This window comes from Balearica regulorum, chromosome 1, assembly GCF_011004875.1.
Source record: "Balearica regulorum gibbericeps isolate bBalReg1 chromosome 1, bBalReg1.pri, whole genome shotgun sequence".
NCBI lineage: Eukaryota > Metazoa > Chordata > Aves > Gruiformes > Gruidae > Balearica > Balearica regulorum.
The window spans coordinates 147,599,846-147,625,611 of record NC_046184.1 but is presented as its reverse complement, the minus strand read 5'-3'; the positions used below and the strand labels follow the sequence as shown (position 1 = coordinate 147,625,611).

General features: G+C 43.4%; 1 protein-coding gene across 4 annotated transcripts in view; it reads right to left on the bottom strand.

Annotated features, from left to right (window-relative positions):
• The window catches only part of NPAS2 (neuronal PAS domain protein 2), a 106,125-nt gene that overhangs the window by 5,872 nt on the left and 74,487 nt on the right, over positions 1-25,766 (bottom strand). For 2 of the 4 annotated variants that reach the window (XM_075738185.1, XM_075738203.1), the window contains 10 exons: positions 19,967-20,085; positions 17,511-17,593; positions 16,509-16,615; positions 15,161-15,308; positions 14,476-14,557; positions 13,644-13,785; positions 12,804-12,910; positions 12,540-12,632; positions 6,745-6,891; positions 580-774 (listed from right to left, as the gene is read on the bottom strand). In XM_075738185.1, the coding sequence (XP_075594300.1) occupies positions 580-774; positions 6,745-6,891; positions 12,540-12,632; positions 12,804-12,910; positions 13,644-13,785; positions 14,476-14,557; positions 15,161-15,308; positions 16,509-16,615; positions 17,511-17,593; positions 19,967-20,085 (1,223 nt within the window). Of the gene's footprint in view, positions 1-116; positions 293-579; positions 775-6,744; positions 6,892-12,539; positions 12,633-12,803; positions 12,911-13,643; positions 13,786-14,475; positions 14,558-15,160; positions 15,309-16,508; positions 16,616-17,510; positions 17,594-19,966; positions 20,086-25,766 lie in introns of all 4 variants that reach the window. The other 2 variants (XR_012832734.1, XM_075738193.1) reach the window with 2 other exon arrangements.

Sequence of the window (25,766 nt, the reverse complement as noted above, 5' to 3'; positions counted from 1 at the left end):
AAAAAAATCCCCTGCCAAACCTACTAGCTTTCACAGGTCTCAGTTAACCACTAACTGAGGCTGAACTTTGTTTCCCCATGCAGGCATCTGTTAGGCTCACAGCCTGGGGGTCTCACCCAAATCTCCATGTATTCCAGCTGTGTGCCACCACAGCAGACACGCTTTGCTGTGTCAGTGGCATCTGGCTGGATTCAGGGAGTGAGCAGGGGTAAGGCTCATTTTGAGAGGTCGCACTGCTGACACCGCTATTGCTAGTTTCCAGTGTGGTTGGTCAGGTTTCTTTCACAATCAGCTGAAGAAAAATAAGTCATCCACACATTTTGTATGCCCCCCCCACCTCAGTTTTCAGACTGAAACAGCTGCTCAAACAACCCTCCTGGCTGAGGTCTAAAAAAAAAAAAAAGGATTTAAGGTAGAGTAAATGCTGTAGGGAACCCCTTTATATAGGCTGCCCTTATAGAGGAGGATAGGGAAGGAAGGACAAAGGCACACTTAAAGGAATTACATGTTTTTACTTGCTTATTTAATAATAGTGTCTTCTTCCCATATAAAAGCTTCTCTATTCAAATAAATGATTACCTGGTTCGATATCACACTCACTTCTCTCAGTGCTTGCTGGTTTGCTGTTTGTGAAGATGCAATTTGCCCTTGAAGTTGAGGACTGGGGACAAGCTGCTGCTGAGAAATGGCCCCTGACCTCTGCTGTAGCTGTTGTGGCTCTGGCTGCTGAGTATTGCTAAAGCTCAGGGACACCGTCGGCTGCTGTAGGAACATCTGGAAAAGAAGGAGAGGAAGGTTTATTTACATAGCCCAGCTGTCTTGGATAATGAAGGTGACAGAATGAAATCCCAAGATATATTCTAAAATAAAGTTATCACATTTCTGGATTCACTATGCATTCACTGTTAGTTGGAAATTCCCTATCTTTCCTACATTAACAATTCTGCTGTCTCTAGTTTCTTGATTTCTTGTTCTGCAAGTGCATTCATTACTGGTGAAATGTGTCCTGAAGGTACAAGTCCTCTCTCCGTGGGGCAGGCACAGCCCTCGTAGGAGCGGTTCTCTGTACATTCACCGCGTGCTGGGGCATCCTGACCAGAGAGAAGAGAGTAACTCTGTGTCTTTTCAGTCCTTTCCTTTCTCCTTTCAACAAAATCAGCCTGCCTTTCAGACAGGGCTGCTTTTCAATTTGTCTCTGGAAATCCAACACCGTACGTACAGTTGGGTTGTCGAATGTTTTTAATAAGGCCACAGTCGGGCCAGAGCTGTCTGTGTTGAACGGCCGTGTCCTTATCATTGCGAAGATGTGTAAATGGACAGTCACTGTCATTTAGGTGATTTCCCATCAGGTAACTGTCACCTGGAGTTCTGCCTAACCGTGCCATGCACTTGACTTGTGCAAAAGCTAGCAGCTCTGTTAGTGTTTCTATAAACAATCTACTCTCCATGCTTGCATTGCAGGATGGAGCTTTCTTCTTTAAAAGTTGTAAGGCTTGGGAAATTTTGCTTTTCTAGGGGCTATTTCCTTTATTACAGCTGTACAGAGGGAAAAGGCATCTTTTAAAATCATGAATTATTAAAGTTACAAGCTATCTTTGCAATACGTCAAACCTAGGCTCTCGCCACCAAGGACCGTACGGAGGTACGCATCCCAGGTAGTTAAAGGCATTTTGAGATCTGATTCTGATTCCACACCACCACTACACATGTGGAACTCCATTAATTTAAGTGGAGCTACTTAGGGTTTAAATGAAATCAGAATCACAATTAGTCTCTTCATTATTCATCCATCAGTCTCATGCCTAGCAGTACGTCTGAGGTACGCCCAGTAATTAGTACACCTTTCTGCAGCTTATTGCTATATTAACAATTCCCTAAACTACCATGTCCCCTCTAATTTTTCTTGGAAAAACCCCATACCTCTCTCCAAAGGATGGGCACAAAGCATTGCTTTTCTTTGCATAAGTACAGGTTGATCCATCATGTTTGTACTTATTTATCTAGTTTTAAAACACAGGTTTTATTTAAATATGATAAATTTTTAATGAATTTCTGTGTGCCAAGATTTTACTCAGAGAAAAGGTACAGATAAAGCTTACAGTAATCAGCTGAGAGAGGGGGGCAGCTAATGAAAATGTTAATGGACCTAAAGCAATGGCTTGTTTCAGGTGCTGTAGGCTAACCACATCTCAAAGATGTCTGATAGAAATAAATGGGTCAAGTAACAAGAGTTGGGGCTGCTCACAGCAGGTCTGAAACTAGCTCCGAGTGTTTTCTTCTAAAAACACTGATCACTGAGTTTAGAGCCATTACATATCAGAAAGACAGATGGTCTTGCAACTTCTGCCAAATAAATAGGTCTTATTATGAATAAATCAAAGACAGAAATTATGAAAATTCATTTTCTTGTTTATTTTCTGTATATAGAAGCTAAGCTGTGGACATGTTTGGTAAATGAACTCCCTTGATTAGCTCTAGCAATGAAACTGGTCACCATTGATATAAAATTTGATATGAAACATTTGATATAAAATTCAGAACAGGTATAGCAAGTGATGTGTTTCAAAAATGTGATGGGGAGTATGAGCCCACTGGTACTGGCCAGATCACCACGAATTAAGACCTTTAGAAGGATTATCTTAGGTGTGCTCCCTGTACGTGGCGCACAGTGCTGGAGAAATACTAAGTTCATCCAATGCAAAGTCAACATCTATCGATGCAAATCTTAGGCAGGGTGTGAACTTGCAGGAATGACTCACTCTGCAGGGACCTGCCTGTGTGCATGCCTTACTTCCAGATGAAGGCCAAAGAGCTTATCCTTAAAAGAAAGCAGAGTAACCTACTTTGCAATTACCAGAGTGTGCCACTGGGTAGGAACGTGCACAGTTAATGGTTGGCAGCTAACACGCTATAAATTTACAACCAAATTTATCCCAATAAACCAATTCTGTTTGTTCAGAGAGGACTCCGAGTGTTTCATACCCAGGGACCCTCTCTTGCATTATAATGGCCAAAGCAGCATTATTTCTGTCTGAACATACGTGTCCTGGAAAAACAAGCTCAGGGCAGGAAGCGATGGTGCCATTTAACTCGTGTGTCCGCAGAACTGGAAGACTCAAGATGCCTCATCAAAATAAGAGTTAACCTGAGAGAGGATCGAAGTGTAGAATTTCTACCTGCTAGTTAAGCCTAAAAGCAAGAACATGCTTCATTTGTACAAAACTTAATGGTGTTTTTTCATAATGTGCCTCTTTTGTGATAGTCCTGCCTGAATTCCTCTGAAACACTGAAATATGGTAGCTTTAAATAACAACAGAAACTCCCTAATAAAGAATGAAATCTTTCCCGGTCTGAGCAAATCCAAGTAGATAAATTAGCAGCCCCCTAACTGCATTGCTGCTAATGACATGTCTTATGGCTGATTTTGTGGACTGCAAGGTCAGTGAAGCATCTTACAAATATTTTTTAATTGGCCAGCTTGTTAACATACGCGGCAAAGCAGCGAGGGAGGGGAGGGACCCTCTGACACTGCTGCCCCCTCACTCTGAGATAGATGGTCCCTACAGCTAATGGATGAATCACATTGGCAAGACGTCGTGAGGAAAAGGGCTCTTTGACTCTACCTGTCCTTTGGATAATCAGGGGATTATAGCCTTCGGGCTCATCATTACAGACATCAAGACTCTTTCTTTATGTAAAATATGGACAGATGAGAAGCACAGCACTGGGAAACTGAGATTCGCTGACTTTGAAGGGAGCCTGGCTTGCAAATGATGGGTGGCTGTGAATGGTCTCATTTGCACTTCTTGCAGGCTGGTCAGGCTCAGCCCTTCTGCCATCCTCCCCATCCACAATTCATTAGCTAGACTGTTCAAATCTGGAGCTGACACAGCATCCTTCAGACTTCTGAGGTTACTCTTACTGCTCCTGTCCTTCATACTTTAGGTTGCCAGGAAAAGCAGTAACAGGGATTTAATGGGGTTTTGAACGGTTTTGTTCAGGGCCCACAACCCTCCTGCTAGTTTCATCTTTCATCGCACAAGGCTCTTGGAAATAGTTTCTAACGCAGACTACCGTGCTGAACAGCTGTCCGGTTGTGAAAGCGTTTCTTGGTGGACCGCCGTACTGCAGTTTTGAAGATCTCTGACGGAAATGGAAATCAGGCTTAATTCTCTGCAGAGCTACCTGTATGTTTCTGTGTGGAAGGGAGTGAACCAGTGGGGAAGATATGCTAATAAATCAGCTAACGAGGGAAAACCGGAGAACACTTCCCCCTTTTCAGACAGCCTACGGCACTCCCCCATGCTTACAGCTCTTCTACTCAGAATATTAAAGAGACCAGAAATGTGCTTGATAGTAATGCTTGACTGTTTGCTGCTCTGCTTTGTAGCTCTGATAATAGACACAGATCAATGTCTGCAGACATCCAGCTCTCTGAATGATGAAATCTGTGCGGCAAAGCACGTGGTTGGATTTCTGATTTAACAGTTTACTGCTAGCTGCTTGTGAGTCACAAAAGTGCTGCGTGCAACAGCATGAGGCTTTCTTTTAAGTTGCCCCTAGCCAAATAAGGCAAAGCTAATTCCTGGTCTCACTTTATCCCAGTGCAACAGCACAGTAATTTCTTTGGGTGTTTTTAACCTGGAGAAAGTGGAAGTAGGAAAACTCCCTGGCCGTGAGTCAGTGTGACCGCTCGCATCTCATCGCCTGGTTTGGTTGCTCTGAGGAGGCCGAAAGGCACTCGAACTACAGAGGATGATCCTCCCCGTCCAGCATGGCCCCTTCAGGCAGATACGCAACCCCTGCATTTCGGAGCTGCCCTCCAGTCCCCCTGCCTCTCAGTTCTGCATCTGCGGTAAGTGGGGAAATGGTCAGCACCAACATTAGAGAACTTGTTCTGCTCTGAAAATATATTCTTTTTGGTCCAACCTGGTATGTTCTTTGTGGGGGAGAGAATCACCCAAATGGTGTAACTCAGAGCTACAAATTGGTATGGGGTGGGCAGTATAGAACTACCCACCGTCTACCCACTGGGTCTCCTCTTCTCTCTGCTTGAGCTCCCTATGAGCATATCTGAGAATCTGTCCCACAGTCTTTGGGTTATTAAATGCACCATAGCACATATGGGAGACAGCTGTGTAAAAATAAAATCCATTTCCTGCATATAAGAATGTGCTCTGATCTTCTATTTTTGCCTGAATTATGAAAAAAAAAAAAAAAGAAAAAGGGATGAGTGTCTGTGACTATGGAAGACTTCACCAGGAGAGAATAATGGTTTTCACCCAATTAAAAAGAGAGGAAGTGAGAATATCATGTCTCTTGATATTCATAATAACAATAATAGCTTTCAGACATATGACATGATTCTGAACTGAAGGCCAGTTAATTGCAGAGATTCTTTCCCTTCCTATTAATCAAAGTCAGCGCAGAACCAATAGAAGAAATGGACTGAAGTTAAACCTGGTCTACCTATATGCTTGTATGGCACCAGGAACAGAGAGTCCTGGTTTTGGGATCCACCATTGCTGTGCTGTCTTACTGCAGCACACACTCAGCAACATAGGTGGCAAAGTTTCTAATTCGGCTTCACTGATCTCTTAATTGCCTAAACATATAATCCCAGTTTATTTTAATATGTGAAACTGTATTTCACAGACGCTGATGACGGGTGAGAGTCTATTTCTGTGGAAGTTGGGAGCAAAATTCCCACTGACTTCAGCAGGTCCCAGGTTTTCATCCTGTGCTGAAAATGTTCTTTGAGACATTTGTTTCTTTGACAGCTTTCCTTCTAAAAAAATCTTGTTAGCACAATACTCACGGTGGGTCCCCAAAGCAACATTTCTAGCAAGGGTCATTTCCCCTGGCATTTATAGTTAAATTATGAGGGACATAGCAGTAATCACCCCGCGTTTAGAAAACTTCCATAAAACTGGATGGCTTGTCCATTTGTCATTAAGTGGAACCTGCGATGTACTGAACTGCACTTGCTATTATTTCTGAGCTTTGGTAGACATAAGGGGTAGTACAAAGCAGAGACAGTACTTGGTGAATTCTAGCTCTGTGTAGGAGGTATCAAAGGCAGAAGAAGAGCAGGCTTACTCAGCTTCACCCTAAAGGCTTAAGCTGGTCCAGTGAAGAACAAATTCAGACATCTCCCAGGTATGAACAAATGAATATCAGCAGAGGTTTGGGTTTTGTTTTAACGTGGCAAGGAAATCAATCTCTTGTGCTCTGTATCCGCGCTGGGGTAGGGTCAGGAAAACAGGGAGCGAATGAAAGAGATGAGCACTGCCTGAAGGAGGGCTGTTGGCTAAGGAAGAGCTGGACAGACGAGATACTGAGCATGAGTGATGCCAACACGAAGCAAGCAATGACTGAATGGAAGTTAATGAACTGGAGAGACATAATCATTGCCAAGTCTGAACATGAACACTTTTCTATTACAGCTGCTCAGTCAGAAGACTCAGTAGATAAAATTATTAAAATGTTACTGTAAATGATGCAAATTCTTCTCCTCCTCCTAAGGTTGAGATATTTCTTCCTTCTCGTCTTCCAGAGAGCTCTTATAATCTTTCTTGACCTAGTTTACTCAAGAGGCTTTCAGAGAGCAACATTCTCATTCATATGAGCTGGTTTCCACATGTCCAGATTTCCTGGACTCTGGGGCTAATTTTAAGTGGCCAACCCTATCAGCGGCCACATGAAAGAGGATGCTTCGCTCTGCCCCTCCCAGCAGCGACGCACCTGTACGCTGGAGTCCTGCACCAGGCAGAGCTGCTCCTGTATCTTCTGGAGCTCCTCCTGCTGCCACCGGATATTGGCCTGCAGGATCCGGGTCCGCTGCTCTAGCTGGTCCTTGATGGTCTGGAACATGCTGAACTGTGCTGAGAACTGGGGAAAAAAAAAGGGGGGGGGAGGGGAAATCTGTTATTATAATACGAACAGGTCTCAATAGAACATTGTTCTGTAAGAAGTTATTGGCTTCTTGATTGTAAAGCACAGCCAAAGGAATAAAAGATGTTTGTAATATACTAACATCTAGGCAGAGATAAATCTTGTCTATTTTCAATTTTACGCACATATATTAAATTGCCTCAGTTAGAGTGATCTGCTTACAGCTGACCCTGTTCTTTTAGGGAATTATCAGCAAGACTGTTTTTGAGAGTATGCTACTTTAAAATATCAACAGCATCTTAATTGGATGGCAAATGAGTGCATTATTTTTATTAGCCTGTAGTTTGGAGCCCTTAGTGTGGCATAACTGTATATTCTGGAAGTGTTTTACTAATGCTTTCCTTTTTCCGCACAGAAACAGCAGTGCTGCAATGGTTTATTCTGCTGATGACTTACTATAGCATTGTGCAACAGCTGACCACAATAAACATTTTCTAGCTTTCTGCAGCTATTAGTGAAGCTACAAGAAATACTCATTAATTTGTTTTTATACGTGATGTAAAATGAATAGCTCAGCTCAGTGGGAGAAAGGCTATTCTAAATAATACTGTAAAATGGAGATCACTAATCAGGGTCAAGAAGAAAGTGCAACCTCCAGTAGCAGCAGTGCTTGGCACAAAGTGGAATCATTCAATAAGCACGGAGAGGACTAACACAATGATAAATTCCTAGTTTTATATGGTGTTATCGGGTATGATTCAAAGTCCACCAAAGTTAATTATTACTTTAATAGGCTTTGGAATAGTTGCTTTGCATGAGCTCATATTCCGAAAGTAAAAAAACAGTCTTTGGAAAAAAACCCAAACCAAAACCCACTTCCAAAAGTCCATAAGCTTTTCTATAATCAAGGCATCCAAGAGCTCTCTGAAAACATGTGGTGCTGTGAATGTCCAGGCAAAAGAAAAATAATAGTTTTCCTGTGACTTGAAAATGGTGCCCTGTTGCTGTGGTTGTTCCAGTGGCTTTGTGCTGCTGGGTGAACTGGTGCACGCTGCTGGAGCCTTCCTGCTCCATAGAGGTGCACTTGCTTACACCATTTCTGGCTCTTTACTAGGAAAACAAAAATGGTAACGAGAAGGGAATTACGGAGAGCTCTGGGGCTAGCAACACTGTACAGTTAAATGAGATTTCTGGCTACTTAGAGAAATCCAAATGTGACTGGTCAGATTTGTATCAGATAACTGCTTTGCCTTAAACCAGCTAAATACATGAAATAATACCTTCACATTGCCTTCAGCAAACAGCTGAAATCTCCATGTTAATGCCCTTTAGGTGAGAAAGGATGAGAACTTTAGAGGGTTTATTTCTATTTACCAGGTGGAGGGCGGCTTCCCTGCACAATCCGGGAGGTCACCGCTCAAAGAGTTACCTCACGTGACAAGCCAGAGGGGATTTTCATGGTCAGCCCTGCTTAGGAGGAAGGAGGTCTGCTAAGGTGGCACGTGTGGTTGCTGCAGAAGCCCCCCAAGCCCACTTTGGTGGCAGAGGCACCTGCGAGCGCTCGCAGCTTGCACCGCCTGCCCCGGGAGATAAGGCCAGCGCTTGGCCTTCAAACAGCAACGCTGTCATCTGCAACCCCGGTCCTCCCCCAGAGCAGAAAAATGGCGTCAAAGCTCCCAAAGGGAAGTTTGCATTACTTCTAATTGGTGTTAAAGGGGGGGAGGTCAGAGCTGCGTCTCTCTCTTTTTCTAGTCCATGTGTGAAGTATGAAGCCGAGGAAGGGACGAGTGGAAACCTCTGATGTTTGGGAACAAGGACAAGTGACTCCAAGGGGCATCCAGTGCTGCTTGTTCTAGTCCAAATGCATGTTTCTGAAGAGTCCCAGGTACCCTGAGTTTACGAGTCGAATGACGCTATAGCTTGAGTAGGTAATTCCTGCTTTAAACTGGATCCGTACAGGAGTTTTTAAAAGAGCTGAGTCTTGCAACCTCGTTCTCTCTATATGAACTCTATTATTGAGGACTACTCTTGAGTGATTAAAAGAAAGGAATCAGAAAGGAATAAAAAACAATTTTAGCTAAAAGCTGCCTGGCTTGCGGATGGTAGTCTTTTCATTAACATGCAAACTTCTTGAAGACATTTTGGGAAAGAAACCCAATTTTCTTCAATTAATAAATGTGAGGAATTTCATAACAGATAATTTTAGAATAATTTTATACTTCAATAAGAAACAAAATCCATTTCCAGGCCTTAGCTTTGAATTTGAATTTGCTTTGCAAAGTTTCATGCAAAAATATATTGCTGTTGATTTTAAGTTCTTATTCCTTAATATTTTTTTTTCAGCACCATCTTATATTTAGCACATTCATCTAGTATTGTCTTTTTTTGCTCTCTTTTTGATGTGCTTTTTGTATTAACACACTTGACAACAACGATTAGCTGGTCTACTAGAGTGAGAGCCATTGCGGAAGAAGACAAGGAACTTTCTCTTTTGCCTTTTTTCCCCTTTCCCACTCTAACCCCCAAATGTCTCAAGAACTCTAGCCATGACCCCTGTGACTACAGAGCTTCTATTGTTTTTGTACAATGAGATACTAACAGCAATTGACCTGCACCAGAGAGTGTTTATCTCAAGATCATTAACCGCTCTACTAATTAGGGAAGAAATCTGTAATTGTATAATAAATTAAAAGATAACTCAAAATGTTTTGCAGAAAACACTGCACAGCTTTAACTCTGCCGTTTGCATCAGATGCAGTTGCTCTGTCTCACGTGGGTATTTACAAACTGCTGTCAGATCCTCAGAAAAGTGCATGTTATACACAGAAAAGCTTTCCACAGACAGTCGAACGTGGAAGACTAGACACGTGGGATATCTATAATTGCAGAGGATCACCAGTTTAATCAAGGTTTGTTAATGCAGACAAAGCCCCCACAGCATTAATGTTAGTCTGGTTTCTTAAAAAAAAAAAAAAGTGATGCTTTTGGGATTGTGTCGGCAGGTGTTTAGGTAGGGATCCGGCACAATCCACCTACGGGATGGTCCCCCATTTCAGATGTGATGAACAAAAAGATGGACACCTCAGAGAGATTCTGTTCCTACAGGTTTCATGACAATAGGTTGCTAGGTAAAGGAAAGAGACCCTATTTATTTTTTAGCTCAGTTTCCTTTAAACCTTTCTTTTCTGCCTATCTTCCAACTTTCAATCCTTCTGGCCAGTGCTAGAGACATGCAACAGACCTGTGAGAATCTCAAAAATACCAGGGTGTTGTAATTTCATGAAAGCTATAGCTGAGCAAAGGAGAGAGGGACCCGCTCATTGCCCTCCTGCGGGGAAGGCTGGGTCCGTGTGCCAGCCTTGCAAGGCTCAGCCCCTGGGAAACCAGGTTTCATTAGTTTTGCAGCTCACCGAACAACTTGTTCGTTCTTTCTGTCTTCTGAATAACACCTGCGTAATCCCAAACGGATTATTAGTGCTAATTATTATTCAGTCATCAACATCCGCTGTGTTGTAGGGGATTTTAATTTATTACAATGAGGAAGGCAAACAAACAAATATTCTAATAGGGAGCACTTGGTTTAAAGTAAACCATTTATATTCAGGCGACATCTAGTACTGTGCTGTCTCGTCTGTTCATTCAGACCAGCAAGGCAGAAGCTAAAACCTCATTTTGGTGGAGACAAAACCATCGCAGCCTTTGCTCGAAATAAAACTAATCAAAGTTCAAGCAGATGGCGCCCGAGGCGGGAGCTAGCTGCTCGCTGCAGATGCGGTCGAGGCTGCCTAAAATGTCCTTCCTCCCCGCTGCTGCCCCGTAGCCGAATGTTAGCCCCAAGGACGGCCGTCGGAGTGGCGGGCCGCGCGTGGCCAGGCTCAGCACGCTGCCTTTCAGCTCCCGCCATCGGTCACCTTCAGCTGAGGGCGAGCGCTGGAAAGGCAGCGGGGAGCGACCTGTGCAGCTCCTCCTCGTGGGTCGGCAGCGGGGTGCCTGGTCATGCTATCTCTAAAAGCGATGAGCTTGTTTTCTGCTGCTAAACGGCTGCGAAACAGTCAACTAAGAAACTGAGGAAAAGTTCGTGGTGGGAAGCACGCGGACCTGGGCTTTGTCACTCATTCGCTTAGCGCTGCAGGCACTTTGTCTTTTAAATAATGGATTATCATGCTGTAGGCTGACATGTTTACTATTTTAAGGTGGGAGGTAAGCAATTGGAAGAAAGCAATTAATACTTTATGAAAATCACCCAAGTCTGTGGAGAACTGCTACCTTTCCCAGGAGTATCTCCTTGCTGTGTGAGCCTCAGCAACCTGAGCTGCAACGTCCCGCTGCTATTTCCCTGCTCCCCATCAAGAGAAGCTCCATCTTGAGCTTCGCCGTGAGCATTGTGCTGTGACTTTGCTGCCAGTCGAGAAGACAGCTGCCGGAGGGCTGCCTGTGCAGACAGATTTCAGTGAGCCCTCTTCCCTTCGCCGAGATTTAGCCAGTCCAAAGAGGCTGAACCAGTGGCCGTGCAACTGGACGGCACTCCGATTTGGCGGAGAAGAAATGGAGCTGGCGTGCCAGTAAGAGCGTTTGACCGGGAAGGGGCAAGGCTGCGAGGCTCTTGGTAAATGACTGGAAAGCGTCTCTTCAAAAAGAGCTTTCATGGAGAAGAAAGGGAGGTAGAAAAAAGTCAAATAAAACATGTGCAGGTTTATAATAAATAAACTAATTGATGTTTGGAAGTGCATTAATGAATAACGGAGAGAAATATCTGTAAAAGAAAATGAATGCTCAGAGCAGATAATTGATATGCTGTTTCTTCGCTGCATGCTGGTGTGGAGTCGTGAAAAGAATATTAAACATAGAAGATAAATGAGAATTTGTTATTTTAAAGCAGGGTTCCTCAGGACTTTATATGCTTTATATGCTACAGGAAGAAACTCTGGGATCTTGTGAGGGAGTACAGGGTACTAATAGTAAAAGCAGCCTAGGTTCAGGACTACTCTGTCATTTCTAGAATTGGAGGATGATGGGGTATATCATCACAGCATGACCACAGGAGAGAAACAGTGTGATGGAAACATGGTACTCAAATTTCCTCCTTCAAAATCCACCAAATGAAACACCAAGGTGACTTTTTGGGCCATCATATACAGGTTAATAGATTTCACTGGAGGAATTTGTCTCCAGCGGCATCCTCACCATTACTGGCACACTCCCAAAATGAGTTTTGTTGGATTTGCATGGCCTTTACTGGTGGTTAGTCCTGCATTAGCACAGCCAAACAGGTGTTTTTAGGAGGACTGTGTGTCTTTGTCAGTTTTTGGTTTTAATTCTCATTCTGACCTTGTTTTTGGTGGGACCTGATTCTGTAGCAGCAAACTTGAAAACTATCCATCTGTTTTTTGTCCTCCTGTGAAATAGATATCTGTGCGCACCTGAACCTACATGCACCTGGGCTTCTGCTCTGAATGCCTGTATGCAGATATATGTTTAAACACACAAGTGTATGATTCAGATTACTTTCCCACAATATTTTAAGTGTTTGAGAGCTGGTGGATTTGGGGATTTTAGCTACTAAAGAGGTAACCTAAAAGCCCCAAAAAGAAAAAATATCAGGAGATAGGAAAGTGACCTGTTCCACTTCCAAATTCCCAACTAACCTGTGCCAGAGATGCAGGCTGATTTTGCAGTGTTGCTTGAGGCAGCAGCTGCTGTGGGAGAAGCTCACATGAAGGCTGAGAAGGCAAAGAAACCTGAGTTAAAAACAAAACAAAACAAAACTTTATTTACAAGTTTGGCTCCTTTGTATTTTAAGTTTCTTCTAATGCCATGGCTTCTGTGCAAGTAATTTTTAATTGCTAAGCTGCGTATGTGGCACACGCTTTATATTGTCTGCCTATTTTGGTGAGTCTTAGTGAAGTTACCTGAAGAGCAGTAGGTTGACTGAGTCTATGCACGGATAAATCCTGCTGCGCGCTCGGTGTTCTTGGCAAGGGAGCGTTAGACTCTGCAATCAGCTTTGTTGGTGTAGCTGCAAGAAAAGTACCGGTGAGTTCTCACACGCTGGAAACCATCCCCATTTGAAGTGGGAATTACAACGAGACCTGGCGAGAAACGATTACGGCCTGGCTAAATTCCAACAGGAGTCAAGGCTGTTCTTGTTGACTTCAATGGCAGTAAAATTAAACTGATAAGGAGGGCCTGGGCAAAGATAAAAGTAAATGAGACAGATTATGATTCTGTGCTCCAGTGAATGGAGCAAAAGGACCCAGAAGCTGTTCTAAACCAGCTGGAACTCCCTTCATATGGGCCAAACAACTATAAATTTAGGTTAGCTCATTGGCTTTTCTTCCAGACCAGGGAGCAGAAGGAGTATATAAGGTGTGCCCAAGTCTTGGCTGGAGCATCCTGAATCTTGGCCAGAAGAGAATCACTCACAGGCTGTTATTAGTCATGTAGGTCTAGGGGGACCTAGTATTGCTTATACTGATGCCTTTAAATCTGAAGTCCTCATTTTCGTAACAGATCAAAGCAGCAGGCCTCATGGCTAGTCCCGCTACCCATTTTCCAATGTATGGACGGTTGCACTACAACCTTCCCTCTTGTACTTTACCATTTCAGATTATGCACTTCATCGTTAGTGACAAACAGATATCATCAATACCTCATAAATAACTGTTAAATTGGCAGCTGTGGTATATAGGCACACATTCTGTAACTTGGCTAAATTAAAAATAATGCAGTAACCCAGGAATGCCACTCACACGCTGGGTCTGACTTGGGTGTGTGGGAAGATTTTGGTGAGCTCCTGGATGATACCGAGGGTGTCCGACTAGTGCTGAGGATTGAGGCACCGATATCAAGTGCGTTAAAGTGCTGTTCAGGATCCAAGCTGGCACCACTGTCCTAAAATAAACAAACAAAAAGGGAATAGCTATTGCATCTGTCAGGGTGAAACCATTTTGAAATGCATCTGGTAATGGTTGCACACCCTGTTCTTTGGCTGGCCTAAAATGACTTGAGCAGAATTAATCCCAGGTAGGCCAGCAGAAGACCTGGGCACAGGTGTCAACATCCCTTCCAAATAGCATCTAACTAATGCATTTCACAAAGAGCTATCACTGAGTTGGAAATAAACAGCAAGCTACTGGCATAGCAATTTTGTGCCTTCAGATGTTTTTCTGAATCCTTCTTTTGCGTTCAGTTGGACACGACAGCAACTGCAACCTCTCTGAGACATTCAGCCATGCACCAAAGAGGAGATCTTCTTTCTTCCCTTAGCCAGGACAGCTGATTGCCAGAACATGTCCAAATGAATCTTCAAACTGTAGTACCTCACCAAGACAAGGTGGAGATATCTCACATTGCCCCTGCCCATGTTCTGCTTAATTTGTGGCTGTTACTGATCTCCAGATTCATGATTCCTTTCATGAGCTTATCCAATTTGCTTTAAAATTCTTCAAAAGAGCAATGCATTTTGAAGCTGTGGGAATCCACACAGAAGGACAATTCTGGAGCCTTCACTGATGTGAACATAGGAACGAGTTGTGATTACTACATACATTCATGAAAAAAACCCAACTTTTCTCATTGTACCTTTAGTGCTGAGGACACAACCTCTGATGACACTTCTTCCAAGCCCATCTCCTGTCTCCGCTCCACCCGAACATCTGCATAACTGAATGGAAAATATAGTTCTATGTATCAACACGGTATTGTTATATTTCATAAAATGTGCTTTAAGGAAATGGAGGAACACATTATTGTGACATTTTGCAGGTTAAATGAACAGCTGAAAAATCACTTAAGTCAAATGCTACTGAATAACATTTGAGAGACTGTTTTCATTTTCAGTTTTTGCTCTGTTCCTGTCTTCTTGAAGTCAAAAAGTATATTAAAGAAGTGTATATATATAAAGGTCAAGTTCACATCCTACAACCACTTTATAACTTCATTGGAAAGCTTCCACACATCTCTTTAAAAGCAATGTAAGGATTAGAGGAAGTGAATAGTTAAGGGATCTATTCCATAATTTTGCACAAAATGGAAAAATGCAACAGTCAATCTGCCCCTAAACTCATGATTGACAAATCGAGCTTAGCATAAAGTAAGGTTTAGTCTGATCATTTTTTTATAAGGAACGTATTTCCGTCAGAGAAGTCAGGCTTCGTTTTTGTTACATAAAAGACATCATGTTTCTAAGAGAAAATGTTGGCAGTCATGAGGATGCCCTTATCTTACTGTCCTTTACGTCCCCGCTGGTTGACAGGAGTTTCCATACCTTACCACCATGTGTGTGCACACAATGAACTCTGGCTTGGAGTTCCACTGGTGGTAGGTGATATAGTAATGGGTCTGGAGCCAGATCCACTGCTGTCCTTTGGTCAGAAACCGATAGCAGCACGACTTCCCCTTGCCAAACTGCATCACTGTCAGCAGAAAATACACACAGCTTGTAGCACAGTTTCCTATGTGAAAATGACATGAAATGTGAAGAGAGTGACAAAAATATCTGGGGCCCCATCGATTCCCAAGGGAGACAGGTGTCTGAGCACCTCTCAAGTGGTCCTGTCAGTTGTGTGATAGAGCAAATATCGTAAAGATCAGTAGGTATCTTCTTCTGACACTTTGAACGGTACGTTCCCACACAGTACAATTAACCTTAACTTTGGACACTAATGCATTAATGTCTGCTACAACTTAAACATAGATCTTACCCTGGTTTATGTGCTGATCACATACTGCTTAATTAGGCATCTGGGATTAATCTCTAAGAGTGATCATCTTAAGTTCTCTAGCAGAAAAGTACAGGATAAAAATGCTTGAAAAGATGAGTATTCTCTGCAGAATGAAGTGAGTATGGCAGATAACAACATTGTGACAAAGACAAAAATCGTTTGAAAGAAAATTCCCAGACTGGCAAGAATTCAAAGTGCAGTAAACTGCTGTGTATTAAAGGTTTTAAAGATTCACCAACAAAATTAAGCTCTGCTTTTCCCCCTCAGTGATTTCAAGGGGTTCCCAAATGTGCACATATTTAGCCTTTCAATATTTTAACGTCAACATATAAAAACTAATGTTGATGGGATATTTTCAGGACACCCAGCGGTGGTAAGCTGAGATGTTCCAGCCAGTTCTGTAAGCAAATATTTGAAAAGCATTGACTCATTTTCTTTACTTAGTGAAAGAGTTTTTCAATTAAATCTTAATAGACTATATTTAAATAATCACAGGTAATCCCAAATACATGGTGAATGACATTAGGGTAAATTATCCGCCAGAATTTTACAAAATGGGATCTCCTCTGAGATGGCTTGAACTATTCCTGTATATTCTTTACTAGTAGAGCAGGTGTCTAATCTGGTGTGTTTTATCCATTCAGTGAGTCTCACTGACTGCTTCTGGGGCTACAGAAGGTAAAATTGTATTTTTCAGAGCTTGATAAGTCTGGCCCGGATGCCGATCAGCTGCGGTGCCCCCAATCAGCTCTAACTCTGCTAAGACACACAGGTGCGAGGCAGGGGTCAAACCTCATCTTCCAAGTTTAAACCAATTTTAACTGAAACTGCATTTCACTGAAAAGAGGTGTCCCAGTGACTGCACAGGAACCGGGGCTATGCCGTACTTACAGTGTTCATGGCACCTTGCTAGCAGCTCTAGGTCATCTATATGGTAATAGTCGTAGCCGGAAGTACCCAGCACTTCAAAAGGCAAGTATCCTATAATCGGCGGTGCTCTGCGGTTAGGCACAATATGAGTGAATTCATAAACCACGAAAGAGACAGCAGTTCTGCATGTTGACACGCATACGTAAAAAGCCCGGATCTGCTCTCGCTCATCGGTGTACGGTCGTCCACCCCAGGGGATCGGATCCTGACTCCCCCCCCGCCTTGTGCCTGGGATGCCTGCCTGGGCACGGCACCTTCCCCCCAGGACAAGGCCATGACCACCCCATCTTTCCAGCGAAAATGCGGTTGTGGAAAGCCACTCGGCTTCTCAGGGACCTTCACAGAAGAACCTGCTGTGAAGGAGCCGTTCCCTGGCTGTTCCTTGGTCAAGGGCTCTGCTGTGGCTCCCGTAGTCCCTGCACGGGGAAAAACACGTTGGCGAGGTGATAGGAAGCCATCATCTGCTGGGACTAGGGGGGTAGGAGGGGAGATCAACTGTGCCGCTTCCCTCAGGGTGTCTGCAGAGCTCGTCGGTGGCGTGCTGAGGAGGTTGCTTTGTACCTTTGCCAGCACAGTTGCCTCAGGCCGGCGCAGACTTTCCCTCCGTAACTCGGTGGGGAATTGCACATGCACAATCAATGGCTGGATTTGGAAAGAGTGATTTCGGGAGCTGTATAATAATTAGATGATTTTGCCGTGTGACAGACTTTGGTCCATTGATATTTTTAAAGCAAACAAGAACAAGCTAATCACAATTCGGCCTGAGAAACGGAGTAGTTTTGTTTTAAAAGACTGATAAAAATAAATGCAGGGTAAAACAGTAGATATAATCTTTTGCAGGAATTTCAGTGGCTGCCCTCCTGTTCAAATGTGAAACGTAACACTATTTGAGTGAATTGCACTTACGAAAATAGCAGCAGACAAGCACCGAACACTACCAGGACTGCTTTTCTTGTCACCAACCTGTGGTCCAGGAATAAAAATTTCCACTCCAGACTGTGTCTTGATGTGAATTCCTCTAGAGGTTCTTCCACGATGCACATCTCCTGTATGGTGAAGAAAACCAACTTACCGAGAGTTGCGGCTTCACCCCTCTGCTTCATCTAACTTTAGTTAGCTATAAATGCATGGTGCGTAAGAGGAGAAAACAAAGGATTCACGTGTTTTCTGGCAAATCCAGAGAGCTATCTATTGTATTTATGAATGCCAACATTTTTGCAGAAGTTGGGGAGAAGAACTTGTGATGAGCACAGACCTAAGAGCCATGACTGTTCCTTGGGGTGCCATAGTTTTTGTGGCTTTGAAGCAGTGCCCGGGGCTGTACTCCCCACAGCCCGGAGGAGCGATGCTCATTCCCAGCACCCAGCCTGTGCTTGGTCCCACCTGGGTTTGCCACATCTTTCCTCACTGTCTTTGTGTTACTAAAGATACCCACCACCCTTTCCCGGCCCTTTTGGATGTCTGCCCTCCGAGCCCTCTTTGGGAAAGGTGGAGGACTCTCCTTCCCACTCAATAGCTGGGAGCACTACGTGCCGTGGGGGGGGTAAATGCCTTTTCAGGCAGGCAGCCTGCGTGGAGCCCATCAGGTGGGTGGAATGTGGTAGTTTTACCTTGTGCTTCACTCCCGCGGTGGCACGCTTGGCACCCCAGTGCCAGGTGGGAAGAAACTGGCCCTTAAGACTCATGGCAGCCCTTGGCACTCATGAGAATGATAATTAATAAGTGAATTACAGGAAGCAGGGTGCAGGGCTGTCTGTGAGGGAGGACATCCTTGGTCCAGAGGCACGGGGATCAGGATGTAGTTGACAGTGATTAGTTGTTGGGTGGAGGTGGGAAGGGGAGGAAGGACGGCACCGCGGAGCATGCCCGTGCATGGGCTGGGGCTGGCTGCGTGCCTCACTGCTGACCCTCTGCAGCTCCCCTCTGCCGACCTCTCCTCTCCCAGTGGCGATTTGCAGGGGCAACTGCAGCTCCAGGAGCTGTCAGCCTGGAGACTCCTGGCTAGGACTTGCCAGCATCAGCGATTAGTCAGGATTTGGTGGCATCCAGGGTTACTGTGTCTTCCATGTCTCTCCTGCATGAGGGTCTCCACTGTCACTGGCAAGGACAGCCCGACCGCTGCCCCCCAATGCTGCTGGCCCCCTGCTCCCTCTTGCTACATCCCCTTGTGCAAGTAACACCCTCTCATCATCTCCTCTGGTCTCTTTCAGGCCACCAATGTTTGAAACCCTCTTGGGACTAGAGGAAAAGCTGAAGTGCACTGCCGTCAAGTGTTTCTTTGATATATATCAATACTCACAAAGTTGATTAAAGTTGCTGACAGTACAGTGGCAAAAGGCTTCATGCATACCTTAAATTCCTCTCTCCCCTCCTCCAGTTTACACCAAAATCCATGCTGATATCAAGAACATACCCTAAAATTCAAGGTGCAACATGCGAACAATGCTGCGTGCAACCAAAATGCTGATTCTGCCTTGCTTAGCCAGGCAGATAAATAGTTTTGCCTTCACTTTAGAGGAGAAAGTCAGGACCAGGGGTTAAATGAGTCACCCAGGTGAACTGAAGAGATCAGTGCTGAGGGTTTCCTGGCAGCTAACACCTTCTCCCCTCCCCTAGCACTGGGCAGCTCATTGCCGTGTGCAGCCCATTTCATTTCCCTGTTTATTTTGAGATGTTAGCTACCCAAAGACAAGGGAATTTGCTTTCAGGGTTCCCAGAGAACCTTAACTCCAGCCTCTACTGCTAATATGATTACTGTGGTTAAGATTTATGGGATGTGTCCTCACTTACTTACCCAGAAGGGACTCTGCTTGCCTCCCGGGGCCGTGAATCAGTTGAGAGTGCCCCTCAGGTCCCTGAGCAGTAATGAAGCCAGGCCAAGGGAGCAGTGATTTCATACCGGCTAGTTCTCAATTAGACTTTTTAATCTCCTAACCTCTGAGGACGGGACGCCTGATGTAGTAGCTCATATTTGTTAATTAGGGAACCACAGTGCCAGGCACAAGGTTGCGTGGTCTATCCTTATTTCCAGAAGCAACTATCTTACTACCAGGATTTGGGAGAAGGAAAACTAGCAGCAGCCATCTGAAGACACCGAGAGGCACAAATGAAAGCACTGGTGGCCATCTGTACACTGTCCCGTCGCAGGAACAGAAAGCAGCAACGAAGAACCCAATTTCAAAATGATTTTCCAATTCCTAATGCAACGAGGGTTTCCATTTCCTGTGCAAGGGGGGCAGAATTGACACCGCTTCTGCAGATCCTGGCTCGCACTGATAATCCTCTTCCCTGGATTTTTATGCATGAAATGTGATATCTGTAATCCATTCAATTAGCAAAATTAAGAACTTTGCGTGTCACCCCATCTGAAAGTGTTTTGAGAAGTTCTGAAATGAATGGGATCCAGGGTACACACTTACCTTTAAAAACTGAGGCGTTGCCAAACGAACAGTCGCAACGAAGCAGACCTGCTTTCCCGGGGATGTTCTGTAAGCCCTTGGGACAGCCTCGTCAAAGCCATTGCAAGTGGAGTTAGGCACTAGGTAGGGAAAAAACCGGGACCCAGAGTCATGCCTCATAGGAGATTTGCTCTCCCTGAATATTTTGCACACTTGAAGCATACTAATACTAATTTTATTCAGAAAAGTGCTCTAAAAGCTTTTAAAGCTTGATATGCATATATTTAAATCCAAGTCAGTCATGTTAGGCAGAAAGACATCAGAGCTTAACTTCAAGTATGAATCTTACAGGTTAATCCTGATAAAAATAAGGCCAAACCTTATTACAGAGCATAAATCACCTTTCTGGAAAGAAACCCCATGCATCCAATTGCTCTTTTTTACCACTCACAAGGAAAAAAAAAATAAAAAAATGCTGCAGCACGCCTAGCCCACTGACTTCCATGAGGCAGTGAAAAAAAGCATTGGCAAGGGAGGCAGCTGAAGAGAGTTCATCAAGTCATCAGTGGCAAAACACCAGGGCTCACAGCCAGCGAGGCTTCATCGAGCTAGCAAGAGGCTGCTTGTGATTCTCAGCTGCTGAAGGGCGCCTTCCCCTTCTGCAGTAAGGAGAACTGTCCCCAGCCTGCTCAAATTCTCCTTGTTTTAAAGAAGAGCAAGGAGGACCCCGTGTATGGCACTGGCTTCCAGAGCTGGGCATTTCTGGTGAGTCTGCAGATGGCCTGCTGTCTCCTGAAACACTGGGCAGAAGGAAAAACTGGATGTGATGTGGCTACAGATTTTATGTGTTTTTTATTTTTTTTTTATCTGTGTCTTTTGTGATTGCATGGCTCGTGTTGCTTCTGGAGCCCACTAGGACCTCCTGCCACAGAGATGTGTTGCCAAAAGAACGTATTGCCTTAAGCTAGCCCACAGTCCCATGTTAGAATGACATAATGCCAATTCTTCCTCCAAATTTGAGCTGTTTAGAGATGGTAATCCTGCTCCCACAGCAGTGAAAGAAAACTGTGTGCTAAGGTGCAGTGAGAACTGGTCTGGCCCCATGGGCTCTTGCCCTGCCCAGCCAACTATCTCCCATGGGGGCAGAGAAGGTCCCACCTAGCAGCCAGAGTTCACCAACGTGAGTTAATCTAATGCTAATAGGGATTAATGCTAATATGAAACTGTCTTTCCTTACTATTAGGCCCCTATATCCAACTTTATGAAGTTTCCTACAGTTTGGCTCTTCTGCAGAGGACAAAGCAAGGATAAGCATCTCCATTCCTGTGAAAATGAAAAACTTTGTATCTATCCAGGGAGGATAGCAATTTTTATTCTGTGGTGCTTCTGCACTGGACTTTAGTTCACTAGCATAAATTGTAGAGATTGAAGAAGTCTCAATTTATCACATGTGCTTTTGGAACCCAGTTCAACCTATAAAAAGCCTTAGAATAATGATACATAGCTGATAACAAGGACAACAGGGTATGAGACAGAAAAAATAAGCACTCTGAGAAGAATTCACACCTGTGATTAACTGATTTAGGCTACTGCATGCACAATGTATATTGTGCCAAAAAGGGGAAGAAAGATTCCTCATCTGAGAAGGCAGCACAGATATGAACATCCACAGAGATTACAGCCCTCTCTTGCAGTGGAGTCTGGAGGGCATGGCTGGCTGGATATCAAGATAAAAAATATGGGCAAAATTCTCCTCCTTTCACCAGCAAAGCACACTTGCTCTGGGGACTTCCTAGGAATATGTATTCCCGCTCTGCTCCTGAGGTTATGTGCATACATGAGGGCTTCTATGGGATTATTAATACAAGAGGTGGAAAAAAAGAAAGAGTTAGGAGCCACAGGAAACAGGAGAAGCCTGATTAAAGAGTTATTGGTTCTTCTCTGATAGGATTATTTTGTGCAAGTCTTTTGATTTCTGTAGTCAGTCCTGTTTAAAAATGAATGGGATAGCTACAAACCCGCATTAAGGACAATGTAAAAAGTTACTTCCAAGCTTACTACATAATATGTTGCCACATTTGAAGTCAATGGGGCCATTTCTCTCTGTAATGGCCAAGTTCAGTTTGCAGGCTGGGCTCAAAGACACGAAAATAAGATAAACGCATTTGGCCTCCAAAGTACAGGTATGATAAGTTAACTTAGTGAACCCATGGGCTTGCAAATGACACAGGCTGCAGAAGAAATGCCCAGTGGAGACTGAGTCGCACCAAAGACAGCGAATGGCTTTTTCATGTCAGCTGTCGGATGGAAACAGTCAGGAGCCTGACAGTATTCCCTGAAGAGAGCAGAATACATCCCTGACATCCCTGAATGCGGCATTCACAATATCGGATTATATTTCCAAGAGATGAATGCAATACTAAAGGGGTAATAATTATTGTATAGAACAGCTATGTAGTAAATTTGGGATTTCATCACAACATTTGGGAAGGTTGAATTTAGCGGCAGTGAATGAGCAAGTCCAAGGAGATGAGACCGAGCTGGCCTGGCTGAAACTCATCCTGTCTTCGAACAGCTACAGTGCCACCTCCATGCTCAGCTGCCCCTTACAAAGTCCAAAACACTGAAAGCCTCGATGATGCAGACAGGTAGCCACCAACTTGAAATGTAAATCTTGATCTGAAAATGACAACTACAGTAACTAAAAGAAAAAAAATATTAAATCCCACATTTGTTTCTGAATTACTTTGCTGCCTGACTTATTTTGTTGGTGTTTGTTCTTTCCACAGCTCTGTCAGCGTGGCCTGTTTTACTCTGCTCTTGCAGCTGGTCAGCAAATCTCAACTTTTTTTGTTGATAAATTTTAAAGTGCAGTTAAGAAAAGAGATAATTTCATGAATTTAAAAAAAAATAATCCTGGTATAATCTTTTAAGCATGCCTTCTGAAAAAATCATACTTTATAATTCTCCAAGTCTCTTTAAAGGAAACACACAACATCTTGAAGTAGCAAAGTTCAGTAGTGAACTTTCTGAAAGCACCATGGAAAAATAGTGGAGTGGAAAATATAGGATGAAGTCTGAGGCTATGATGATATTAACATTTGTAAGTCAAATACAGGTCTTGGAGTGCTTTTGTCAGAAGGCGCCTGATGAAAATGTTAAGCTGGCTGTGAACAGGTGGGCTCAGGTAAATGAGGGCATGCGTGTTTCACAATTAAATGATCTAGACAAAATATCCTGAGTAGGGAATTAGAAGCTCATGTGACAAAGCTAGATACATAATCAGAAAGCTGAAACAGTGGTCTCATATATATCAGTTAGCTAATGCTCCTTAGCATGAATTTTAATAGTTTTTGTGGTTACCTATCACAAAATTCTTTTGCAGAAGAAGTATTAAATTACCTGCAAATATTATATAAGAGGATAGAAAGAAACTGATTTGCCTATACACAGCAAGGGGTGTGTGTGTGTCTGTGTCTGTGTCTGTGGTTGTTATTGTTGTTTGGGGTTTTTTTTAAAAAAAAAGACCAGGACACTAAGGACAAGATGTTAAAAATAAGTAATATATATAAGGAACCAAGCCTTTAACTACCATAGACAAAAAGATTTTTATCCTTAGGGATACAAATCATGCCACATGAAATGAATGAAAACATGTTTAAAACCCCCCAGATGCCACATTATTCGGTTAATAATAGTACAGTACTCAGTTGCTCGGTCATCTTATTTTAACTTAGGATCTTTAAAACATAGTCTTCCTACAATAGCAAACCTCTCATTTATACCATTTGACAGAAGAAATCCTTCCTTCCTATTTTGTCAGTAGATGTTAATGGTTAAAGAACCAGTCTTAGTGACTGTCAAACTGAACACTGATTTCAAAAAATACAAGCCAAACAGACCGGAATAAAATCAAGAGATTGTTTCATATAAATAAATTCAGACCACAGATAAACAGAATATTTAGCAATTAATAGATATATAATGAAGAAATCTACTGTGCTAGTGGCAAGCCGGACTGCGCTCAGTAGCTTCGGACGAGTGACAGTGATGGTGTCCGTACATCACTTGTGTACTTTGATCTCCTCTCTCCCTCTCCTGTTTCTCCCCTCGCCATCCTCTGTTGATATGAATCCCAAGTAAATTCTTCAGGACAGGAATGGTGCCTTTTTTCTTAAGTGCCCATAGAGAGCCCGGCATAAGTGCTGCAGATTGCTAGCTGCAGCTTCTACAATATTGTTAATAGTAAATAATAATATGTGGCTGTCGGTTCTGATCAAAACATTCATTTCAGTTTGAGTTATTCTTGTTATCAGATGTTTCTGCATATGCTTATGGAGGCTCAAGATCAATGTATCTTCTATATAAATCTGTTTATTTCTTTTAAAAAGGAATTCAGATTGAATTAATTGTTCTGGGAGTGAAAAGATTTTTTTTCCTCCCCAGCGTAATAATTTTCTTGAAGGTTATTCTTATCTCTGAGAAATGTATCAGCTAACAGTAGAGTATCTGCTATTATTATCATCCAGTAACCAGATACTTCCTGAGTTTCCATGTAATTGGGAACAAAAATGCACAATTTTGAATTCCACTATAATATTTAATTATATTACTTGATCAGGAACTCTTTTGACCTAACAGTTATCTCCTCCTTTAAGAGGAAAACTTCAGGCATTTTGGATGAAAGGACGGATCTGCCACTTTAAAGATGCTGGTGGTCCTTTTTTATATTTTGAAAGGCAGGACTCTGGCTACGTCCCTTTCAGGAATTTTTAAGCAAGTGTGTCACCTCAGAAAGAGGATACCACAGCCAATATTTGGTTATATAATTATGAGAGTTCTTTCTCTGTTTACAAACGTACAAACAATTTTCACAGGAGGGATAAACCCAGCCTTATCTTTTCTTATCAGAGTGAGCTATTAAGCAGCTTTGTAAAATAATTTATTCTCAATTTGACATTTTATACCAGGAGCTAAGCATTTCCTTGGGTTTTTTTTTGGAAGGTTATCTTTAATACTTGCCTCCCCCCTCAGCCCTCAGGCAAAACTGGATGGGAGTCACTGTGTTATTCATTGGTGGTGCTGACATGACTCTGCCCCTTATCAGGTACTACTGGTCAACAGGTACAGTGGTGGTACTCGGCTCCCTCAGATGTTTGCATATATTCATCTCTCTTGTTAAAATCTGGACTACAGGACCAGAACCTGAAATATATAAAATATTGGAAAGAGTTCCTATTTGCAAATTAAAAAAAACCCTTTTGCAAGTTGGCATTTCTCATAGAAGCAAAGAGGGAACTCCACCTTCCTCTTCTGAGTGGCCCCTGCGCCACCTCCCCTCCTCTCAAGGGACTACCGAGTCTTCACATCAGGTTACAGTCCTGCTTTTCTCATTGAAGCTTAATTAATGATGATTATATAATCCTCCCAAATGGCAAATCAAATCTCTTGTATTTGATTTAGCACAGCCAGTGACTCATGCAGTCACTCCGCACAGCTTGCGTTGCTGTTTCGCTGGTCGGCCGCTCTCGCCTGGGCACAGCTAATGCGAGGGCGGTTCGCTCATGTGCAGGCGACTCGTGTCACATCCCTGGTGTAGATACAGCTGCAGAAATGTCCTTGCAGCAGGGGTTACAGAGTGTGGCCTCCTGCACACCATTGCCGGGACCAGCCCAAGCGTGGACCCTCCTGCTAACACTGGCACTGGGCTGTGCAGCTCCTCTAGCCTCCAGCTATAGCTGAGCCCAGGAGCTCTAGGGACGGTGATCTTCTGAAAGACTGAACACATGCCGTGAGCTATGCGAACTTTCCTGAGCAATAT